Genomic DNA, 22,533 nt, shown 5'->3' with positions numbered 1-22,533 from the left:
ATGACAGAGCTAATGTTCTAATCCATGTCTACCAAATCCCATGTGCTTTTTTTTCTATGACACCTTCCGTTAACATAAGTAATATAAATTGGAGAAATACTTCTTCTATTTGGAGTGAACCGGTATATTACATAGTCAGGAAAATTATGGAAGCACAAATAAAGTGAGAACAAAGAAACAAAATGCAAATTTTCAGATATCCAAGGAAATCTAGCAAGAATTATCAAATATCAGAAGCCGAGCTGAGACAAGATGGCGATGGAGTAGGCGGACGTAACAGCATCTACCTCCCAGAACCAAAGTGGATTACAAACTAATTTTATGAACTACCATCTGGAAAAACAAACTTTGGACTAAACTAAGAGGACTCTTCAACCAAGGAACACTGAAGAAGCCACACCGAGACTGGTAGAAAAGCGGAAACGCGGAGAGGGCTGCCCAGCTCCTCCAAGTGAACGGCAGCAGGGAGAGACTCGCGTGGCGGGAAGTGAGTTTAGCAGAAGGGAAAGGGTCCTGAGCCCCAGGAACAAAGCCCCAGCCTGCAGCCCCAGAGCCCAGAAGAGGCATAAGGACAGTATTTAGCTGGAAACAAGTCAGGATACTGTTTGTGAGAGAGTCTGATTTCTCAGACCCAGGATCCTTCTTAAAGGGACTGCGCAGAACATCTCTCTCAAAAACAATCACCTGGGGCTCCTGGGGACAGGGGAGAGAGGAGAGGACCACAGTAACAGGAAGAGAGTGTAATCTAGGAGGCATAGGGAGAAACATTTTGGGAGATAGCCACCCTAACCCCTGGGACAAGTCACTCCCCAAAGCTGAAGTGAATATTTCCCCTGGAAACAGCAATACCAGCAAAGGGAAGCAGGAGAGCAGCCAAACAAGCTCCCCTACGGCATTCAGAGCAGAGTCGCATAGAAGGAGGGAGCTATCGGGTCTACAGGAGTGAGTCTTAGGGTCCAAGCTGCAATGCCCCCACCCACGCAGCTGAGGGCACACCGGAGAGTGGGTGGCAGTGGGAGACAAAAGCGGGGTTCTGCTGGCAGGGTCGGAAGCCGGCTGGCCACCACTGGGCTCAGGTGTGAGCTCAATCTTGCCCGGCTGGGGAGAAGGTGGCTTGCAAAAGCAGTCAAGCTCAGCTGCCGGCAGCCTGTAATCTAGCCTCCGGGAGAAGGGCGGGAACCCCAGAAAGGGTGGAGACAAGCCCCGGAGCAAGGGCAGAGTAGCACAGCCCTGTCCCGCCCATGCAACCCAGGCTTGTGGTCTGACTTGGTAGCCGGCTCCTCCCATGGGGGTGGAGCCAAAAGCCCAGAAGAGGCGGAGTTCTGCTACGGTGCTGAGCTTGGGCACGCAACCCTGCCTGGCGGTAGAGCCAAGGCTAGCAGCTGTTCCTTGAGTGGGATCCTCCTGCAAGGGCAGGGTGAAAGCTCGGAAACAGGCGGAGACCCACAGCTGAGCAAAGGTGCTCCCCAGTGCCCTCAGGACCGAGCATAACGTCACACACGGGGGCGGGGCAAAGGCCAAGGCCACCAACACTTGTACACCCGAGCACATGATCACAGCCACTCCGGTGAAGAGAAAATGCGGAGGCAGAGAAATACAACACAAATAAACCAAGAGAAATCTTCAGAAAAGGACCTAAGTGAATCAGATATAACCAAATTACCAGATGCAGAGTTTAAAATAACGATTGTTAGGATGCTCAAAGATATTAGAACAACCATAGATGGCCATTACAAAAACCTAAATAAAGAGATAACAAATATAAAAAAGGACATTGAAATAATAAAAAAGAATCAGTCAGAAATGACAAATATAATATCTGAAATAAAGAATACAATGGAAGGAATTAAAAGCAGGATGGATGAAGCAGAGAATCGAATCAGTGAGTTAGAGGACACAATAAATGAAGGCATGGAAGCAGAGCAGAAAAAAGAAAAGAGACTCAAAAAGTCTGAGGAAACTCTAAGAGAGCTCTGTGACAACATGAAGAGAAATAACATCCGCATCATAGGGGTTCCTGAAGAAGAAGAGAAAGAACAAGGGATAGAGACTTTGTTCAAACATATTATAGCGGAAAACTTCCCCCAATTAAGGCAGGAAAACATTTCACATGTTCAGGAAGCACAGAGAACTCCATTAAGGAGAAACCCAAAGAAACCAACACCAAGACACATCATAATTAAAATACCAAAGCTAAATGATAAAGAGAAAATATTAAAAGCTGCTAGAGAAAAAAAGACTATCACCTACAAAGGAGCCCCCATAAGGACGACTTCTGACCTCTCAACAGAAACACTTGAGGCCAGAAGGGAATGGCAAGAAATATTCAAAGTAATGCAGAACAAGAACCTACAACCAAGACTACTTTATCCAGCAAGGCTATCATTTAAAATTGAAGGAGAAATAAAAAGCTTTACAGACAAAAAAAACAACTCAAGGATTTCACTGCAACCAAACCAAGGCTGCAAGAAATGCTAAGGGACCTGTTGTAAACAGATCAAAGGAAAAAGAGAATATATCAAAAGAGAAATACAGTTTTAAAGAAAAAAAAATGGCAATAAACAATTACATATCAATAATAACCTTAAATGTTAATGGATTAAATGATCTGATCAAGAGACATACGGTAGCTGTGTGGATAAGAAAACAGGACCCATACATATGCTGTCTACAAGAGACACACCTTAAATCAAAAGATGCACACAGACTGAAGATAAAAGGATGGAAAAAAATATTTCACGCAAATGGAAATGAAAAAAAAGCTGGGGTAGCAATACTTATATCAGACAAAATGGACTTTAAAACAAAGACCATAGTTAGAGATAAAGAAGGTCACTACATAATGATAAAGGGAGCAATCCAAAAGGAAGATATAAACATTATAAATATCTACGCACCTAATATAGGAGCACCTAAATATATAAAGCAGACTTTGATGGACTTAAAGGGCGAGATCAACAGCAATACTATAATAGTAGGGGATTTCAATACCCCATTAATATCATTAGATAGATCCTCAAGAAAGAAAATTAACAAAGAAACAGCAGACTTAAAGGACATATTAGATCAACTCGATTTAATAGATATCTTCAGAACCTTTCACCCTAAAACAGCAGAATATACATTTTTTTCAAGCGCTCATGGTACATTCTCTAGAATAGACCACATGTTAGGGCACAAAAGCGGGCTCAACAAATTTAAGAAGATTGAAATCATATCGAGCACTTTCTCTGATCACAATGGCATTAAACTAGAAATCAACCACAATAGAAAAATTGAAAAACATTCAAACACTTGGAAACTAAATAGCACGTTATTAAACAATGAATGGGTTAACATTGAGATCAAAGAAGAAATTAAAAAATTCCTAGAAACAAACGATAATAAGCATACATCAACTCAAAATTTATGGGACACAGCAAAAGCAGTCCTGAGAGGGAAGTTTATAGCATTACAGGCATACCTCAAGAAGCTAGAAAAAGCTCAAATAAACAACTTAACCCTGCATCTAAAAGAACTAGAAAAAGAACAGCAAGTAAAGCCCAGAGCTAGTAGAAGGAAGGAAATAATAAAGATCAGAGCAGAAAAAAATGATATAGAGGCTAAAGAAACAATACAGAGGATCAATGAAACCAGGAGCTGGTTCTTTGAAAAGGTAAACAAGATTGATGAACCTTTAATGAGACTCACCAAGAAAAAAAGAGAGAGGACTCAAATAAATAAAATTAGAAACGAGAGTGGAGAAATAACAACTGACACAACAGAAATACAAAATATTGTAAGAAAATACTATGAAGAACTGTACACCAAAAAACTAGACAACCTAGATGAAATGGACAAATTCATCATATAATCTTCCAAAAATCAATCTGGAAGAATCAGAAAACCTAAACAGACCAATTACAACAAATGAGATTGAAACAGCGATCAAAAAACTCCCAAAAAAGAAAAGTCCTGGGCCTGATGGTTTCACGAGTGAATTCTACCAAATATTCAAAGAAGAACTAACTCCTATCCTTCTCAAGCTATTTCAAAAAATTCAAGAGGAAGGAAGACTTCCAAACTCCTTTTATGAGGCGAGCATAATTCTGATTCCAAAACCAGGCAAAGACAACACAAAAAAAGAAAATTATAGGCCAATATCCCTGATGAACTTAGATGCAAAAATCCTCAACAAAATATTAGCAAACCGGATCCAGCAATATATGGAAAAAATCATACACCATGATCAAGTAGGATTTATTCTTGGGAGGCAAGGCTGGTACAATATTCACAAATCAATCAATGTGATTCATCACATAAACAAAAGAAAGGAGAAAAACCACATGATAATTTCAATAGATGCAGAAAAAGCATTTGATAAAGTCCAGCACCCATTCATGATCAAAACTCTCAGCAAAGTGGGGGAATACAGGGAACATACCTCAACATGATAAAGGCCATCTATGACAAACCCACAGCCAACATCATCACTCAATGGGCAAAAATTAAAAGAAATACCCTTAAGATCAGGAACAAGGCAGGGGTTCCCCCTTTCACCACTCTTATTCAACATAGTTCTGGAAGTCCTAGCCACAGCAATCAGACAAGAAAAAGAAATAAAAGGCATCTAAATTGGAAAAGAAGAAGTAAAACTATCATTATTTTCAGATGACATGATATTGTATATAGAAAACCCTAAAGTCTCAGTCAAAAAACTACTAGACCTGATAAATGAATTTGGCAAGGTGGCAGGATATAAAATCAATACTCAGAAATTAGAGGCATTTTTATACACTAATAATGAACTGTCAGAAAGAGAAATCAAGGAATCAATCCCCTTTACCATTGCAACCAAAAAAAGAAAGTACCTAGGAATAAATCTAACCAAGGAGATTAAAGACTTGTACTTGGAAAATTATAAAACATTGATAAAAGAAATCAGGGAAGATACAAATAAGTGGAGGCATATACCGTGCTCATGGTTAGGAAGAATAAACATCATTAAAATGTCTATATTACCCAAAGCAATTTATAAATTCAATGCAATACCGATTAAAATACCAATGACTTACTTCAAAGACATAGAACACATATTCCAAAAATTTATATGGAACCAAAAAAGAACATGAATAGCCTCAGCAATATTGAAAAGGAAGAAAAAAGTGGGAGATATCACACTTCCAGATATCAAGTTATATTATAAGGCCATTGTACTCAAAACAGCCTGGTACTGGCATAAGAACAGGCACACAGATCAATGGAACAGAACAGAGAACCCAGAAATAAACCCACAGCTCTATGGACAACTGATATTTGACAAAAGAGGTAAGACAATACAATGGAGTAAAGACAGCCTCTTCAACAAATGGTGTTGGGAAAACTAGACAGCTACCTGCAAAAAAATGAAACTAGACCACCAACTTACACCACTCACAAAAATAAACTCAAAATGGATAAAAGACTTAAATGAAAGCCGTGAAACCATAAGCATCTTAGAAGAAAACATAGGCAGAAAGCTCTCTGACATCTCTCACAGCAATATATTTGCTGATTTGTCTCCACAGGCAAGTGAAATAAAAGACAGGATAAACAAATGGGACTTTATCAAACTAAAAAGCTTCTGCACAGCTAAAGACAATAAGAACAGAATAAAAAGACAAACTACACAATGGGAGAATATATTTGACATAGCGTCTGATAAGGGGTTAATAACCAAAATTTATAAAGAACTTGTAAAACTTAATACGAGGAAGACAAACAATCCAATCAAAAAATGGGCAAAAGAAATGAATAGACACTTCTCCAAAGAGGACACACAGATGGCCAACAGGCATATGAAAAAATGTTCAACATCACTAATGATTAGAGAAATGCAAATTAAAACCACAATGAAATATCACCTCACACCAGTCAGAATGACGCTCATCAAGAAAACAACACAGAATAAGTGCTGGCGAGGATGTGGAGAAAAGGGAACCCTCCTGCACTGCTGGTGGGAATGCAGACTGGTGCAGCCTCTGTGGAAAACAGTATGGAGATTTCTCAAGAAATTAAAAATTGAACTGCCTTTTGACCCAGCTATACCACTGTTAAGAATATACCCCAAGAACACCATAGCACTGTTTGAAAAGAAGAAATGCACCCCCATGTTTATGGCAGCATTGTTCACAATAGCAAAAATTTGGAAACAGCCCAAGTGTCCATCAGAGGACGAGTGGATTATAAAGCTTTAGTATATATATACTATGGAATACTACTCAGCCATAAGAAACGATGACATAGGATCTTTTACAACAACATGGATGGGCCTTGATAACATTATACTGAGTGAAAGAAGTAAATCAGAAAAAACTAAGAACTATATGATTCCATACATAGGTGGGACATAAAGATGAGACTCAGAGACATGAACAACAGTGTTGGGGTTACAGGGTGGGGGGAGGAGAGGGAGGGGGTTGGGGGAGGGGAGGGGCACAAAGATCATGGCTTTTCAGCATTTGCCATATTCCCCCCTTAATCTATAGACAGACAGCAAATATTTACGTATGGTGTTCCCACTATAAAGACTGCTGTCTTAGGAACAAATGCTGATAAACTATTTCAGCAGTTCCTCCTTCTTCAAAGACTTATATGTCAACATAGAGCTCCATGTTTCATAGGACATACTCAAGCTCACTCCATGCTTCCTGGAGCTTTAGCACAAGGGAATGCCCCCCCTTTTTTTGTTTTTGTTTTTGTTTTGTTTGTTTTTGTTTTTGTTTTGTTTTTTGTTTTTTGTAGTATTTTTTATTTATTTATTTATTTATTGTATTTTTCTGAGGATGGAGATGGGGAGGCAGTCAGACAGACTCCTGCATGCGCCTGACTGGGATCCACCTGGCATGCCTACCAGGAGGAATGCTCTGCCCATCTGGGGTGTTGCTCTGTTACGACCGGAGCCATTCTAGCGACTGGGGCGGAGGCCATGGGGCCATCCTTAGTGCCCGGGGTGGCTTTGCTCAGGTGGAGCCTTGGTTGCGGGTGGGAGGAAAGAGACAAAGAGGAAGGAGAGGGGGAGGCGTGGAGAGGTAGATGGGCGCTTCTCCTGTGTGCTCTGGCCAGGAATCGAACCTGGGAATCCTGCACACCAGGCCAATGACTCCAACGGGTCTACCATATCATGCTTTTTACTTAAAAAAAAAAAAATTTACATTTCTTTTGAATGCTGATGAACAGGAGACACCAAATCTTTTTCGCCTGAAAACTACTACCTTCTTTATTAGATCTAGCTAATAACACTGTTTTGTCTTTTTCCAAATAGCTCCAGATATATGGAAAAGATTTATATAGGCAGATGGGGATCCTCAAACCCCTCAGCGAGATCTTCTGAGAATGGCTTTTAAGATACCTAGAGGCAGAAAAAGCCCAATAGAGATCAGGGGAACTACCAGCTTTTAGGATATACCCTTAAAGGCTCCAATGCCCCAAAGGGGTCTCATAGGATGCCATCTGGGTCCTGCTTCAATAGTGGAAATGAAGGTCATTGAGCTAAAGCCTGCCAGGCTTACACGCCTCGGCTGTGAGGAAACAGGGACACTGGAAGGTGGGTTTCCCCCTCGCTCCTCTAAGGGAGGGTTCAGTCTCTTCCAGCCCTGCTCCAGCCACCTATGACCTAGCCTTGCCCAGAAAGCTGGGATTTGCCACTGAAGGCTGAAGGTGCCCAGGGCCATCGGCCCCATCTACGACACTGTGGACGAGCCTAGGGTATTTCTTCCAAGAAGCAGGTAAACTGATCTCATTTGCACAAGGGCCACTTAACTATGTTTTGCCTGAATAGTCAGGTTTTTTATTCTTCCCTCAAAGATCTCTGTTGTGGGTGTAGATAGTCCTATTTTCTGCTGCTTTGCTTAATATATAGTGTTTCCTTTATCCCTCCTACCTCAATGCCCCACTCATATTTCAGGCTGGGACCTACTGCTAATTGAGAGCTCTCTTTCCTCCTTTTGCCAACTTGTATTATGAATTTACCTTTGCCACCCAGCTTAGTGTATCCCAAGGTTCTCTTTACCATGCCACAGTCACAGAGCTCCAGGGAAAAGGAACCTGGTCTCAACTCTCCAGGCAGGGAACAGAAGCTCCGTATCCACGCATGCTGCAAATGGCTTTTTCCAGTCTACCTGAATCATTACCAGCTAGAAGCAGCGGTCATTGGGACTTGGACATGAGCTGCAAAGTATAGAATGGTGACAACAATTCCAGTGCCATGCGGACTTTTCCTGTGGGGAACTTTCCTGGACTCCTGCTCCCTGTGACAGCTCCTAACAGACTGAACTGTGGTTGGGTTGCATTTTTCAGGGATTTGGCATGGTGATGGGGCCAACTTGGACTTGGTGAACATGTTAAGGACACTACTCTTTTATGGATTCTTGCTGTATTGGCCACGAGTTTGCTTAAAGGCTTTTAAACACTGTAAAAAAAAATAGAGGACTGGATGAAGAAGATGGGGCACATATACACCATGGTATACTATTCAGCTAGGAGAAATGATGACATCAGATCACTTACAGCGGAATGGTGGAGTCTTGGTAACATTGTGCGGGGTGAAATAAGCGAATCAGAAAAAAACAGGAACTGCAGGATTCCATACATTGGTGGGGCATAAAAGCGAGACTAAGAGGCATGGACAGGAGTGTGGTGGTTACGGGGGGTGGGGGGAGGGAAGGAGGGAGAGGGGGGAGGGGGAGGGGTACAGAGAGAACTGGATGGAGGGTGGCGGAGGATGATCTCTCTTCGGGTGATGGGTATGCAACAGAACTAAATGACAAGATAACCTGGAAATGTTTTCTTTGAATGTATGTACCCTGATTTATTGATGCCACCCCATTAAAATAAAAATTTATTTATTAAAAAAAATGTCAGAAGCCGATTTATAAGGCTAGAATTATGCAAATTACATATAATGTTGCCAAAATATTAATATTAAAATTTTTCAGTGGTGGAATAAATATTTTTTTGACAGGTGGTATGGAAATATTTGAGTGGGGTTTATTGAGCGAACAAAGTTTATAATAACAATAAAGTACTTTGATTTTTCATGTTTTTAAAGTTCAGCCTCAATTATCTCTTGACCCCATCAGCGGACAATTTCTTTGTTAAATTGTAGTAGAATTAATACACCACTAAATGGAGCCTGCCTTTAAGACAAGTCCTTTAGCCAGCTCTGGCTATAAACTTAGTTGGTATGATATTACCTAAAAATCTACTCCTCTCATTTATTCATGTATCCAATTTTCAACAATATTTATGGAGCACCTATAATGTAACAGGCACTCTTTTAGATAGGGATACATCAGTGGAAAAAAAAAAAGATCACTGCCTATTCTTGCAGAAAAAATAAAAACGGACTATGAATACATGAAGAGGTGATGGCAAAGTAGTTGCAATTTTTTTTAATTTTTTTTTTATTTTTCTGAAGCTGGAAACGGGGATAGACAGTCAGACCAACTCCCACATGCGCCCGACCGGGCTCCACCCGGCACGCCCACCAGGGGGCGATGCTCTGCCCCTCCGTGGGCGTCGCTCTGTCGCGACCAGAGCCACTCTAGCGCCTGGGGCAGAGGCCAAGGAGCCATCCCCAGCACCCAGGCCATCTTTGCTCCAATGGAGCCTCGCTGCGGGAGGGGAAGAGAGAGACAGAGAGGAAGGAGAGGGGGAGGGGTGGAGAAGCAGATGGGCACTTCTCCTGTGTGCCCTGGCCGGGAATCGAACCCGGGTCCCCCTCACGCCAGGCCGACGCTCTACCGCTGAGCCAACCGGCCAGGGCTGCAATTTTATTTTTTAAGTTGTTTTATTTATTTATTTATTTATTTATTTTTTGGTTGATTTTTTTTTTAATTTTTATTTATTTATTTATTTATTTTAAGGGGGGAGAGAGAGAGAGAGAGAGAGAGAAAGGGGAGGAGCAGGAAGCATCAACTCCCATATGTGCCTTGACCAGGCAAGCCAGGGTTTTGAACCGGCAACCTCAGTGTTTCCGGGTTGACGCTTTATCCACTACGCCACCACAAGTCAGGCAAATTGTTTTACTTATTGATTTGAGAGAGAGAGAGAGAGAGACAGAAGAATCAGTCTGTTCCTGTACTCAATGCCTTGACCAGCTATCAAACTGGCAACCTTTGTGCTTGGGCTGATACCCTTATCAACTGAGCTATATGGCCAAGGCAGGAAAATAGTTACAATTTTAAATAAGCTGGTCAGAATGGGCCTCATAGAAAAGATGGCATTTGGGCAAAGATTTTTAGAAGAGAGGAGGGAATTATCTCTAGGAAATGTAGAAATAAAGCATTCGGGAAACAGCAAATGTCAGTGCAAAGGCCCTTAGGCAAAAAGAAGGAGTCCAGTACATCGGGGGAGAAATGAAAGTCGTAATAGGTGAGCTCAGACATAAGTGTTTTTGGTTTTTACTTGGAGGGAGATGGAAGCTTTGCCATAAAAAAATAAGTAGCATAGAATCATATAGTGACTTGATAAAGGATAATTTAAAAGCAGAAATCTAGCAAAGGAAAAAAAAATCAAAAATTATTTTGTTAAGTATCAAGTATTGCATATTCATTAAATCTTCTATATTAATAATGAATATCACAGGGAAAAATTAATTTAAAGTTAATTTTAATATAGAAAAATGATTATTTACTTAAGCTTAGAATAGTACCTTACTCTTATCAATTTTTATTATTAAAATAAAAAATATTAATAACCATTAAAAATTTGTCAGTTTATCCAGTCATTATAAATCAACCAGGCTAGTCAATATATATACTTTTTTAGTCAATATTTTTATTACAGTTGTTTTAATATGCAAAATGGTTCAACTTTTTGAGTAACCTGAGGTTTTGGTGTAGTTGAAGGTCATAGGCCTTCTGCAGATAGTACTTCAGTAGTCTCAGCTGCAGGGTGTCCAGCAACGCCAGTGTGCAAGGGGGGAGGAATGAACAGAGAGAACTAGGGTCGAACAGGGAGCCTGGCGACAGGCCACCTGAGGGCAGCTGCTCAGCAGATACGCACTATCACACTATTTGATGGTAAAAGGAACTTCTTCCTTACCTGGGCCAGTACTGAGGACCAAAAAAGAGAAACCAAGGAACAGCTGGGTGTTGCAATGCTCACCTAGGATGTTAGTTTTCTAAGGCTGCCATAATAAAATATCACAGCCTGGAGTTTTAAACGAGTTTAAGAGGCTAGAAGTTTAAGATTAATGTCAGCAGGTTTGGTTCATTCTAAGGTTCTCTCCTCGGGTTGCAGCTGGTTGCCTTCTTACTACTAGTATGTCTTCACATGCTTATCCCGCAGTCTTTGTCTGTGTCCTAATCTCTCTCTTCTTTTTATTTTTATTTTTTTGAGAAACAAAGATAGGGCCAAAAAGACAGGAAGAGAGAGAGAGAGATGAGAAGCATCAATTCTTCATTGTGGCACCTTAGTTGTTCATTGATTGTTTTCTCATATGTGCCTTAACTGGGGTGCTCCAGCCGAGCCAGTGAGCCCTTGCTCAAGCCAGTGACCTTTGGGCTCAAGTCACTGACCATGGGGTCATGCCTACGATACTATGCTCAAACCAGTGACCCCACACTCAAGCTGGTGAGCCTGCGCTCAAGCTGGCAACCTCTGGGTTTGAAACTTGGGTTCCCTGCATCCCAGACTAATGCTTTATCCACTGTGCCACCAGGCCCTAAGCTCTTCATATAAGGACACTGCTTTTAATGGATTAGGGCCCATTCATCTAACCTCATTATCCTTTAAGGTCTCTATCTCCAAACAGTCACATTCTGTGGTCCTAAGAATTAGAATTTCAACATAAGAATGGGGGGTAAGGCACAATCCAGCCCATGACACCTAGCATCAGTATCTGAATGACCTATCAGGTTGAAACAAGATTTGATACAAAACACCTAATTACCTACCTAAGCATTAGGAAAAGCAGAAGAACCAAAATATGTATTTTTATATGTATTTCTTTTGAGGTTTTGTTGTTGTTTATTGCATATTTTTATATTTTCAGAAAGCATCAAAGAAATAGAATAGAAAAAGCAGAACTTGACTGCCCTTTCTTATATTTGTTATAATGAAGTACTGTTAATTTTCTTCTAAAAGTTTAGCTGGACTATGGCACTCTAAGGTCTAGGGGAGGGGCCCAGTCAACTGAGTGGGTGGGTCTGTGTGTCAGAACTCTAGACCTAGCGTGGAAATTGAAAGTGCAGATCAGAAAACTATGATTGAATGCAGTTATAGAATACAGAAGAACAAAGGGAGTCAAAAAAGACAACCGCTGTGGACTGGAAATGCTGCGCGCTCACTCCAGACGCATCAGATACATATGTGGGATGTAAGGTGTGGTTTGGATTCAATGTAATCTTAAACAAATGGTGGGAAGACACGGGCTTTAAGGTGAGTAAGTTTGAAATTAAAAAAAAATTAAAACTAACTATATATCATACTGGTTGTGAATTTGTGAGAATGTAATCAAAGTTCTTGAAAATGAAATTGTCTCAGTTTCAATTAATATCTCCGTAACATGAGTTCCTTTCCTTTATTTATTCTTTTGCTCAGCTGAGTATGAGTGGAGGAGGTCATTACTGAAAATTATAAATTTAACCCAGTGAAAATACACCAGGACTAAATAGGACCAGAAGCAACATGGAATATATCTCAGCCACTAATGCTCTTAAAGTCACAAGTAATAAAATCTACATTTCCTAGCTTTGCATTTCTGTTATAAAAATATCTAAAAATAAAGGTATCTATTTTAGTTTCTATCCTAGTAGTCAAACTCCTCTGAGCACCGAATATTAGATTCTTCTCTACCAAGCTTAAACATTTGCTAATGTCACAGAAGAATGATGTTGACATGTCTGGTTGCTAGGAGCATCACAGTATTGGATATGTACACAAAAGCATTCTGTTAGCTCAAATGAGGGGCCTTTTAATTGGCTAGATTTTCTTTTTATATGCTGATACAATAATAAAAAATATCAATTTAACTTGCATATTATACATGAAAATCTTAATTTGCTAATATGGAGAAATAGAAGCACCCATATTTAAGGACTCATGTCGAAGGATTTTTTTTTTTTTGCAGCATCTTTGTTAGTGAAAAAATAAATAAATAAAAACCTTGAAACAAAACAGATGCCCACCATTAGCAAAATAGCTGAATATTTTGTGCTGCACACACACCACAGAATAGCATGGTATCGTTAAACAAAGTAAATTATAGTTATGCCATTTGACTTGAAAGAATTTCCATTATGTGTTGTCTAGTGAAGAAAGCAAAATGCATAAAATTATGTGTATAGAGCAACATTCATAGCAGTATTATTCACAATAGCCAAAAGGTAGACATATTTAAATTTTGAAAAGTATTAATTATAATTTATATTTAATTTTAAACTTTACTACATAATTCTGAATAACTTATAATTTAAAAACATATGCATATAACTTTCTCAAATTTTTATAATTATCTTATTTTATTTTATTATTGATGTAAGAGAGAGAAAGAGAGGGTGAGAGATAGGAAGGGAGAGAGCAAGAGAAGAGATAAATAAGAAGCATCAACTCGTAGCTGCATCACTTTAGTTGTTCATTGATTGCATTCTTATACATGCCTTGATTGGGGGATCTAGCCAAGTCAGTGACCTTTGCTTAAACCAGTGACCTTGAGCCTAAGCCAGTGACTTTTGAGCTCTAGCAGCTATCATGGGATCGTTTCAATGATTCCATGCTCAAACTGGTGATCCCGCGCTCAAGCTGGTGAGCCTGCACTCAAGCTCGTGACCTTCGAGTTTAAAATCTGGAACCTCAGTATCCCAGGACCCTCTATCCACTGTGCCAACCACTGTTCAGGCTTACAATGATTACTTTTTTTCATTTTTATTGATTTTAGCCATAGAGGAAGGAGGAGAGAGAGAGAGAGAGAGAGAGAGAGAGAGAAGAGAAAGAAAAAGAAAGAGAGAAAGAGAGTAACATCGATCCACTCTTGGATGTGCCCTGACCTGGGATCAAACTGGCAACCTCTGTGATTCAGGTCAGTGCTCTAACCAACCGAGCTATCTAGCCATGGCTAGGCTTACAATTATTCTAAACAACATTTTATGAAATATATTTGTAAGGCCAGTAGCCACGGCCACCATATATCTGTAAGGCCAGTAGCCACTGGCCCATGCAGGTTCACATTTGATTTGGACAGATGGTAATGAAACAACAGAGCCAAGAACTGGTGGGCCATTATCTTTAATCCTAGTTCACACCCGGCAGACGAGAAATACACACAGTGGGAAAATACTTTCCATTCAGGGCTCCCAAAGCCACTAACTCATCTGTGTTTTCCTAGAATCAAAGGTTTCTACCTCAGCAGCCTTATTCACCTCTGTTCCCCATCTCCTTCTCTCTGCACAAACTCTGCACAAACTGGCTTCTCCTTCAGCACTCCACCATCTTGGCTGTCTCTCTGCTGCAATGCTGATTTCAGGAACCGAGAGAGAGAGCCCCCGGTCTGCCCCATTTTATAGTGTAGAAATCGAAACCTTTAATCCAATATACAAATAAGGAAGTCTCTGATACAAAATCACTTATCTGAGGCATAAATGGGATTCCTCATAAGAGTGCACCACCCCACCTCATGCAACAGTCAAGGATGTGGGGAAAAGCTTAGTTTTAAAAAGACTTTGGGAAAGGTTTAGTCTTAAAACTGAGCTTTAGGCTATAATGACTTTGCCGGCTTACAGCCGGTCTCCCACACCCAATGCAAACTATAAGTGAGCAAACATATATATCATATTTACAAACTTATTTGACCAACAATATTCAATTTGGATTTTAAATATAACTATGCTTTGAACACAATTACATTCTTAATACTTTAATCATTATCTTCAATAAGACACAGGTTATGTGCAATCTTGATGACAACCTAACTAATAATTTTTCTAAAGAAAGGGAAGAAAAAAACTATTTTATAGAATAAACATATGATTTATGAATTATATGTGTCTTTATTTTTTTATCTGTCATAAAACACCACTTTCCAATCAACAGGACACTGGACAATAATTAAATTTGATTTTTCAAAGATATTTTGCCAACTTGGTGTCTTATAAATACTATAGCTTTACATATATCTTTCAAATTTGTTATTATGAATATATATTTGTCCAGGTAATAAAATAGAGCATACTGTATTTTATTTAACACTTTGTGAACCTAATTCATGGTCTTTAAACGTTCTAAAATATGCACGTGGAGTTCCACTCTTACTTTTGACCCAGGGCACTCAAATCTTCCGGAGTGGCCTGAAAAGCGCTTTGAAGAAAGGGCCTATGAGAATCGAAGGTTAGGGTGCCTGCAGCTAGACTACTGGGCTCAAGATATCTTGATGGCCAGTACAGTGAAGGGTAGGAAGGCCACTTCATTGTTTCTAGTCAATACATGTTATCATGACCTTAATTCACCAAAGGAACATTATTTTCATTTCTATTGTTCTCATGGGGGGATAATAGAAACTTCTAAGATAAAGCCTCTATAGAGTAGGCTTCTGATTAGTTTTTTTCAAATGCTAACTAAACACTCCTGGAGAAAGCATTCTTAAATTAGAGTATTTCAAATGTTAACAAACTGCTCCTAGGGTGTAAATTACAATGACCTGTCACACTATGTATCACTGTTTAAACAGCTGTATTTGAAAGTAAATTATAGCAAATGGAACAATCACCATATATAAAGGCTTTATAAATACTTAGTTAGGGGTTCTTTCAGGTTTTTTGCAGGTCCTTGATTTAAACGATGCCAGACCTTTTCTGTGGAAGGTCAGAAGTCTTCATTTCTGCCCTCAGTGTCTCTATTTGATCTCTGCTGCACCTACCTGCACTTGGAGCATACAGACTAGAAAGGACATTTCCCTTTCCAGCTGGTCCCTAAATGCTGCTCATAGTTCTTGGCTAAAGTTTAAAAGGGTCAGAAGTGTTTCAATCATTGTCATCTCTTCCTATACATCTCTCAGATCATGGCACACATCTGTGACAGTGGCTACCTATTTAATGAAGCCAATTTCCCCAGTTTAATTTTATATTTAAGGTATTGGTAGACTTCTGCACTTAAGTCATATAACCCAGTTCATTTGATCTTTGAGGGGGGCTCCAATCTTTACCATTAAATGATTTGAATAAAATAATCATTTAGCCCCATTATATAGAAAGATGAAATCCGAACACCATCTATTTTGGCTACTTTACTATCAACACATCTCTGCATGGGTCTGGGCCTCCATCAAAATCTCGATTTGTGGAGTACACACATTCCTTCCACTTATCAGCTGGCTGTTAGAGTGCCTGTATAAGAGCACCACCACCTTGCTTCCAGAAAGGCTAAGAGTTGCATTTTTTTTTTTATATCCCTCATGTGCACTAGCTGCTATACAAGTTACCAGGCTTAGCTTAATGAGCTTAATGAGCTTCCTGTCCAACATCAATAACTGGAAGAGGCTATAGTTTGGGTGATCAATCACCTTGATTTGCCTGGGCTAAGAAGTACCTGGGGCAGAAGAAGACTTTCAGTACTTCTTTGTCACCCTTAATAAGTGACTGGCTGGATTCTAGCAAACTAGGCATCGAATGGAACTTGGGTTGTAAAACAGTCCCAGTGCAAGTCTAGTACAAGTGGTACTAACATTTCGCACCCAAGTTATAGTCTTAAAAAGAAAGAAAGCACTATGACCTTCTTGAAATGTTTAAGAAATTACCTTTCATAGTCTTCCAGGTTTATACTTATTCAAAAGCCTAGATAAGGTCTTCAAACATTTTGCCACTGTCACCAAAGAGCTGTTTGTTTTAAAGACAAATTACCTCAAGTCTGGTATTCTATCACATTTCATTAATGTTTGGCATTGATGTCAGGATTCTCATATTTGCTCCACTAAGAGCTCCTCAATTACATGTCTCTTTGTAAGCTATCCTTATGCCCTCCTTGTCTTCATTTTCTTCTCTTATTAACTAAAAAGTTTATATGGACTGAGACTTAATCAATTGTAAGAAGTATCCTTACTAGGCAGAGGACATTTTATCCAAAGGGTTTTGAAAACTAATATTATTCATTTAACAAATATTTATCGAGCCGTTCTTATATTATTAGCACTGTGTTTAAGGTTAAAGATACAAGAGTGAATGATGCCAACATAGTCTGTCAGGCTAAGGAGGGATTCTGAGAAGTAAATTAGCACTAGCAGTGTGGTGAAGACCATGAAGGTAAAGTTCCCCATGGGGACACACAGGAGAAACAATCAAATTTGAAGGTAAAGGAAGCTAAATGAGTGGTTAGCCCTCAGGTTAATGTATTCATTGATTAATTCAACAAATATTTATTGAAAGTCTAATGTATACCAAGCCATTGTAGATGAAAATGAATGTAAATATGGCATAGTCTTAATGTTGGAGTTTCATAGTCTAATATAAAAACTACATGCAAACGAATAATTACAATATGATTTAATAAGGGCTGTAATCAAGGTACCCAAGGAAGGTCTCACACACACACAAAAGGCAACTTCTCTATGGAATTGTGCTTGACCTTGAAGGTTAAGGAGGAGAAGATAATGGAAAAGAAGGGCTCTCCAGGAAGAGGCAACAACTTGCAAAAATATATAGAGACGTGAAGAACGTAGCCAGTTAGGTAACTACACATAGCTGGGCATGGCTAAGGATTATGGGTTTGTAAGGAGTGGTAGACAATGACTGGGGTGGTGGATGGCATAAGATCACAGAATGTCTTTTACACCATTTTAAGGAGTTTGGATTTATTTTGAAAATTATGGGAAGTCACTGAATGGCTTTAAGTTAGGCAGTGACCTTTTCAGATTTGTGTTTTAGAAAAGTATCTGTAAAGATTGTGAGGGTGAACTGGAAAAAGAAGCAATTTATCTGATCTTTAAAACATTGTGAAAGTGAGTATAGCAGGTATTTCCCTTTATATTTTGTGTAGAAGTATCTAGGTGTCACGTGATTTGCCGAAGATCCCCTCCTAGGTCATTCCAAAATTGAACAAAATCAACACTGTCCAGATGGCAATGTTGCTGGAAACTTCTATGCCATTTATCTTCAGTTATGTTATCCTCAAAAATAAACTTTAAAAGTTTGCACTGCTGATTCATACCATTTTGCATAATTGATTAGACAGAATTTGTACAATCCGAATCAGATGCTTTGAAGCATCAAAGTGTTCCACAATATTCTTTTATATTTCCTAGGCAAAGGTCTGCATCACTCATGTTTTCTAATGCTCTTCTAAATTTTCTAAATCTTGCACTCCTGGCAATTTACTTAAGAAAGTGATATTTGTATTCTCTAATATTGTAAACATTTCAAAATTGTTGACACTGTCTCAAATTTATTTCTTCTGCTATTTGTGGGATATTGTGGGTGGTGGCAAATAATTGTGAATTAAAAAGCTTGATTTAGTTTTGCTTCTCAATTTTATAAATAAGTGCAAATGAGCCAATAATAATTTTCTCTTCCCTTCAAAAATGTCAATAAAGTTTTCAAACATTTATTAATCACAATCAATATTAAGTATTAAGTTCATAAAAAAGAAAATACAGTAGTTTAAATTATTTCTGGAATGTCTGGAATTTAAGAAATGAAGGGTAACAAATTTGTATATGTTATCAAGGGAATGTCAATTTAACCTTTTCTTTATAACTGTGGTTCTTAAAATGTGGTCCCAGGGTCAGCAGCATCTGTGTCACCTGGGAACTTGTCAGACATACAAATTCTTAGCCTGAACCCTGGACCTACTGAGTGGAGTGAGGGGAGAAACAGCTACTTGTTTTTGCAGAATCCAGGTGATTCTGACACAAAGTTTGAGGCACATTGGTGTAAACAGGTAAAAAAGCACATGTTTCAGTCTACAAAGAACATGGTTTCAATTAGAACCCTAACCATATCATTTTAGACACATCATTTATTCTCGGGTGCCATCCACAAATTATCTGGTTAACAGCTTAACCCATTAGCTGGCCTTATTAGTATTTTAAATAATGCCTAAATTATTCACTTGTAATACTGGCAGTCTTCCCTCTCCAACTGATTTGGATGCATACTTAATTTTAAGAACCACTGGTCAATAAGATCTAATACACTGGAAGCACACAAGCTATATAACCTGAGGGGCTCAATGTAAAATGAAAATCCAGCATTCCTTGTTCAAAACCTAAGAATTTCAAGATGGTGAGAACAGAGCATTAAACAAGGAAAGGGCCCTACTAAGCACAGGTCAATGCCTGTACAGGTTAAATACCCAAAGAGGAGTTTATAATTGTATCTGACCATGGTTGTTGCTGTTTTTTTCAGATGGAAATAATACAACCCATGAAAGTAGGCCACATTTCCCCCTCAAAAACCACCAATCTTACTTATCTTACTTCCTGAGCTGTCTCTCTTTATAGACAGATCATGCTCGTTAGCCTCCTTATCTTTGCTCACTGTTGATCCAACTTCAAGTCATCTTCCACGAAGTCTTTCCTCACTATATTAATTCACTTAACTCTTGTCTTTCTAAACTTTTCAAGTACTTGTTTTGTACCATAAATTTAGTTATTATTTTTAAAATATTAATCATTGCTGATCATTGTGTTCATGTTGTTTCTTGAGTTAGAATATAAACATCTTAAGCATCAAGATGGTGTCATCATCATATAATGGAAAGAGCACAATCTTTTGAGGCCGGCATGTAAATACCCTGTCCTATTTACTAATTGTGATGTGACAAATTAATTCACATTGAGCTTCAGAATCTTCATTGGAAAAAATGGGATAATTAGACTTATTTCATTGGGTGTTTATAGGGATTACATAAGATAATATATGTAAAGACCTGAGTATATATCAGGGCTCCTAAAACATTGACTTCTTTATCAGCTTTATCATATCGTATATCTGACTTGCTTCAGCACACAGACCAGTACTGAACACAAAAGTGGTATTCAATAAATATTTACTATTTGGAAATTGAATGCATCTTTTTTAAAAATGCATCCAGGAAGTAAATCAATCCTATATTAAATTTTGCATAAAGTGTTATTTATTAGCTCTGAGTTGTTACAATTCTTTTTATTTTCAAAGCATTTTTACACCTATTATGTTATTATTAATACTTTATATGGGTGAAAATAGATATTCTGATTCCCAATGAGAAAACGAGGGAGAAGGGCACTGACAGATTAAGGGATTACTATAAATTACAAGGTATCATTACAATTTAACATCGACTGAAGTTGGGTCTAAACTCAGATATGCTTGTCCAATATTTTCTCCCACTATAACCAAGCTATCTCCAGCAAATAAGAAAATACCTATAAATACATGTAGAAACTGTTACAATCCAGGAGACAGACCACAGCAAACCCAAAGTGAATTTTATAAGTTTTATTGCAAACCTGTGCAGGGACTGCAGGCAACCCACGCAAGGGAACACTGCAGCCCCGAGCTTCTAAAATGGCTCCTTTTTATAGGGTGACTATCTAGGCTAAGCAAGCAAGCAAGCAACCTTTACAAGGGCAGGAGAGGTGCAATTAGCTGACCTTGTTCTTGGCTAAGTCTCTAGGGTAGGGGCTTCCTTGATCTGGGTATATAGAGTTCAGTGGAAAATACTGCTACATTTCTAACGGTTGTTTATCTTTTTTCCTCTAGCCATGTACTGGATGTACTCAGTTTTCATGGCTGGTGGCCTGCACCGCTTGTCCTAAGATGTCACAGAAACAATTATTTTAGTTGATTAAAGCAGTGTAAAACTATTTCTTTTCTTTTTTCTGAGAGAGAGAGAGAGAGAGAGAGAGAGAGAGAGAGAGAAAGGCATCAACTTGTTGTTCCACTTAGTTGTGCACCCATTCATTGCTTCTTGGTGCCTGGATCTGGACTCCAACCTGAGACCTCAGGGTCCAGCGGGGCCTTTCAATCCAGCTGGGGCCGTGGGCACTCTGGGTCATCCCCAAGGTCAGAGGATGCTCAATCCACTAAGCCACCGGCCAGCTAGGACTATTTCTTTTTATGTTGAGCATATAGTGGGCAGTTAATGTCTGTTGAATTAAACACAGCAATGTAAGGCGCCTGTTACGGATCCTGGTTCATAGTAGTAAATGCTTAGTAAAGAGTGAGCTATTTAATTCCTCTTTTTGATACAAGTACCTGTATTTTAAAGGGTCCATTTTCTCATTAAAATTTAAGGACAAAGTTTATTTATCTATTTATTTATTTATTTTGCTTTTTTTTTTTTTTCTGAAGCTGGAAACAGGGAGAGACAGACAGACCCCCGCATGCACCCGACCGGGATCCACCCGCCCACCATGGGGCGATGCTTTGCCCATCCTGGGCGTCGCCATTATGCGACCAGAGCCACTCTAGCGCCTGAGGCAGAGGCCATAGAGCCATCCCCAGCGCCCAGGCCATCTTTGCTCCAATGGAGCCTTGGCTGCAGGAGGGGAAGAGAGAGACAGAGAGGAAGGCGCGGCGGAGGGGTGGAGAAGCAAATGGGCGCTTCTCCTGTGTGCCCTGGCTGGGAATCGAACTCGGGTCCTCCGCACGCTAGGCCGACGCTCTACCGCTGAGCCAACCGGCCAAGGCAAGTTTATTATTTTTAAGATAGTTTCAATTTGGGGCCTAACACATCATACTTGAAAACTGCTCTCTTCTCCCATCTGAATTATACACATGCCTGCCAAATATATGACTCAGGCAGGCCTGTGAGAGTTTTTTGTAGCCTCTCAGCCACAGCCCAGGAAATCTAAACTGTTCCCACGTGAAACAACCAAACACGGTCGTTAAGCCAAAGGTCTGCTACCATGAGAGCGTTTGCATAAAAGGCGAAGGAGAAGGCAGCATCCCCTTCTGCTCCCACCCCCTCACATCAATAGTATCCAATCACTTTTCTCTGTCGTTCAGTCAGAGCCCGGGATTGGCCAGGAATGAGACGGGCGCGGGACCACTGCGCAAGAGAGGAGCGCAGGCGACTTGTCAATCACGTGCGGCCTTGGGGCCTCCCCTCCTCGCGGCGCGCCAGGCGAGGTTGGGGGGGGGACGGGGCACGAGAGCTGCTGCGCCTGCGTTGTGGGCGTTCTCGGGGAGTAGCTGCTGCCGCCGCCAACGCCACTGCTGCGTTCGGTGTAGAACGTGGAATCTCTGCGCCTCGTTAACAATGAAGCACAGTTCGAACGTGCCAGCTTTCCTCAGCAAGCTGTGGACGCTTGTGGAGGAGACCCACACCAACGAGTTCATCACCTGGAGCCAGGTACGGGTCAGGGTACCGCGGCCTCCGAGCCCCGGGACTAACCGCCCCCGCTCTCGCTGTCTCCCGCGGGGTTGTCCCTCGCGGCCTGTGGCTCGACGACCTGCGCGAGGCCTGTGGGGTGGCTGGGCCGCGCGGGCCTCGCGCCCGGCCTCGCGGGGGGCCCCTGGTATTGTTCGTGCAGGCCGGGGCGGGGAGCGGCGGGTGTCCGGCCGGCGTCGGCCGCCCAGGCCGCGGTGGGGGAGGGGCGGC

General features: G+C 40.3%; 1 protein-coding gene across 1 annotated transcript in view; it reads left to right on the top strand.

Annotated features, from left to right (window-relative positions):
* Window positions 1–22,129: 22,129 nt before the first annotated feature.
* LOC136398928 (heat shock factor protein 2-like) overlaps window positions 22,130–22,533 on the top strand; it is a 30,789-nt gene continuing 30,385 nt past the window's right edge. Inside the window, exon 1 of the mRNA XM_066373578.1 lies at window positions 22,130–22,284. Coding sequence (XP_066229675.1) covers window positions 22,192–22,284 — 93 coding nt within the window. The 5' untranslated portion in view covers window positions 22,130–22,191. The remainder of the gene's footprint in view (window positions 22,285–22,533) is intronic.

Source organism: Saccopteryx leptura, chromosome 3 (genome assembly GCF_036850995.1).
Source record: "Saccopteryx leptura isolate mSacLep1 chromosome 3, mSacLep1_pri_phased_curated, whole genome shotgun sequence".
NCBI lineage: Eukaryota > Metazoa > Chordata > Mammalia > Chiroptera > Emballonuridae > Saccopteryx > Saccopteryx leptura.
The sequence above is the reverse complement of the archived record's forward strand: the minus strand, read 5'-3'. Positions and strand labels throughout refer to the sequence as shown.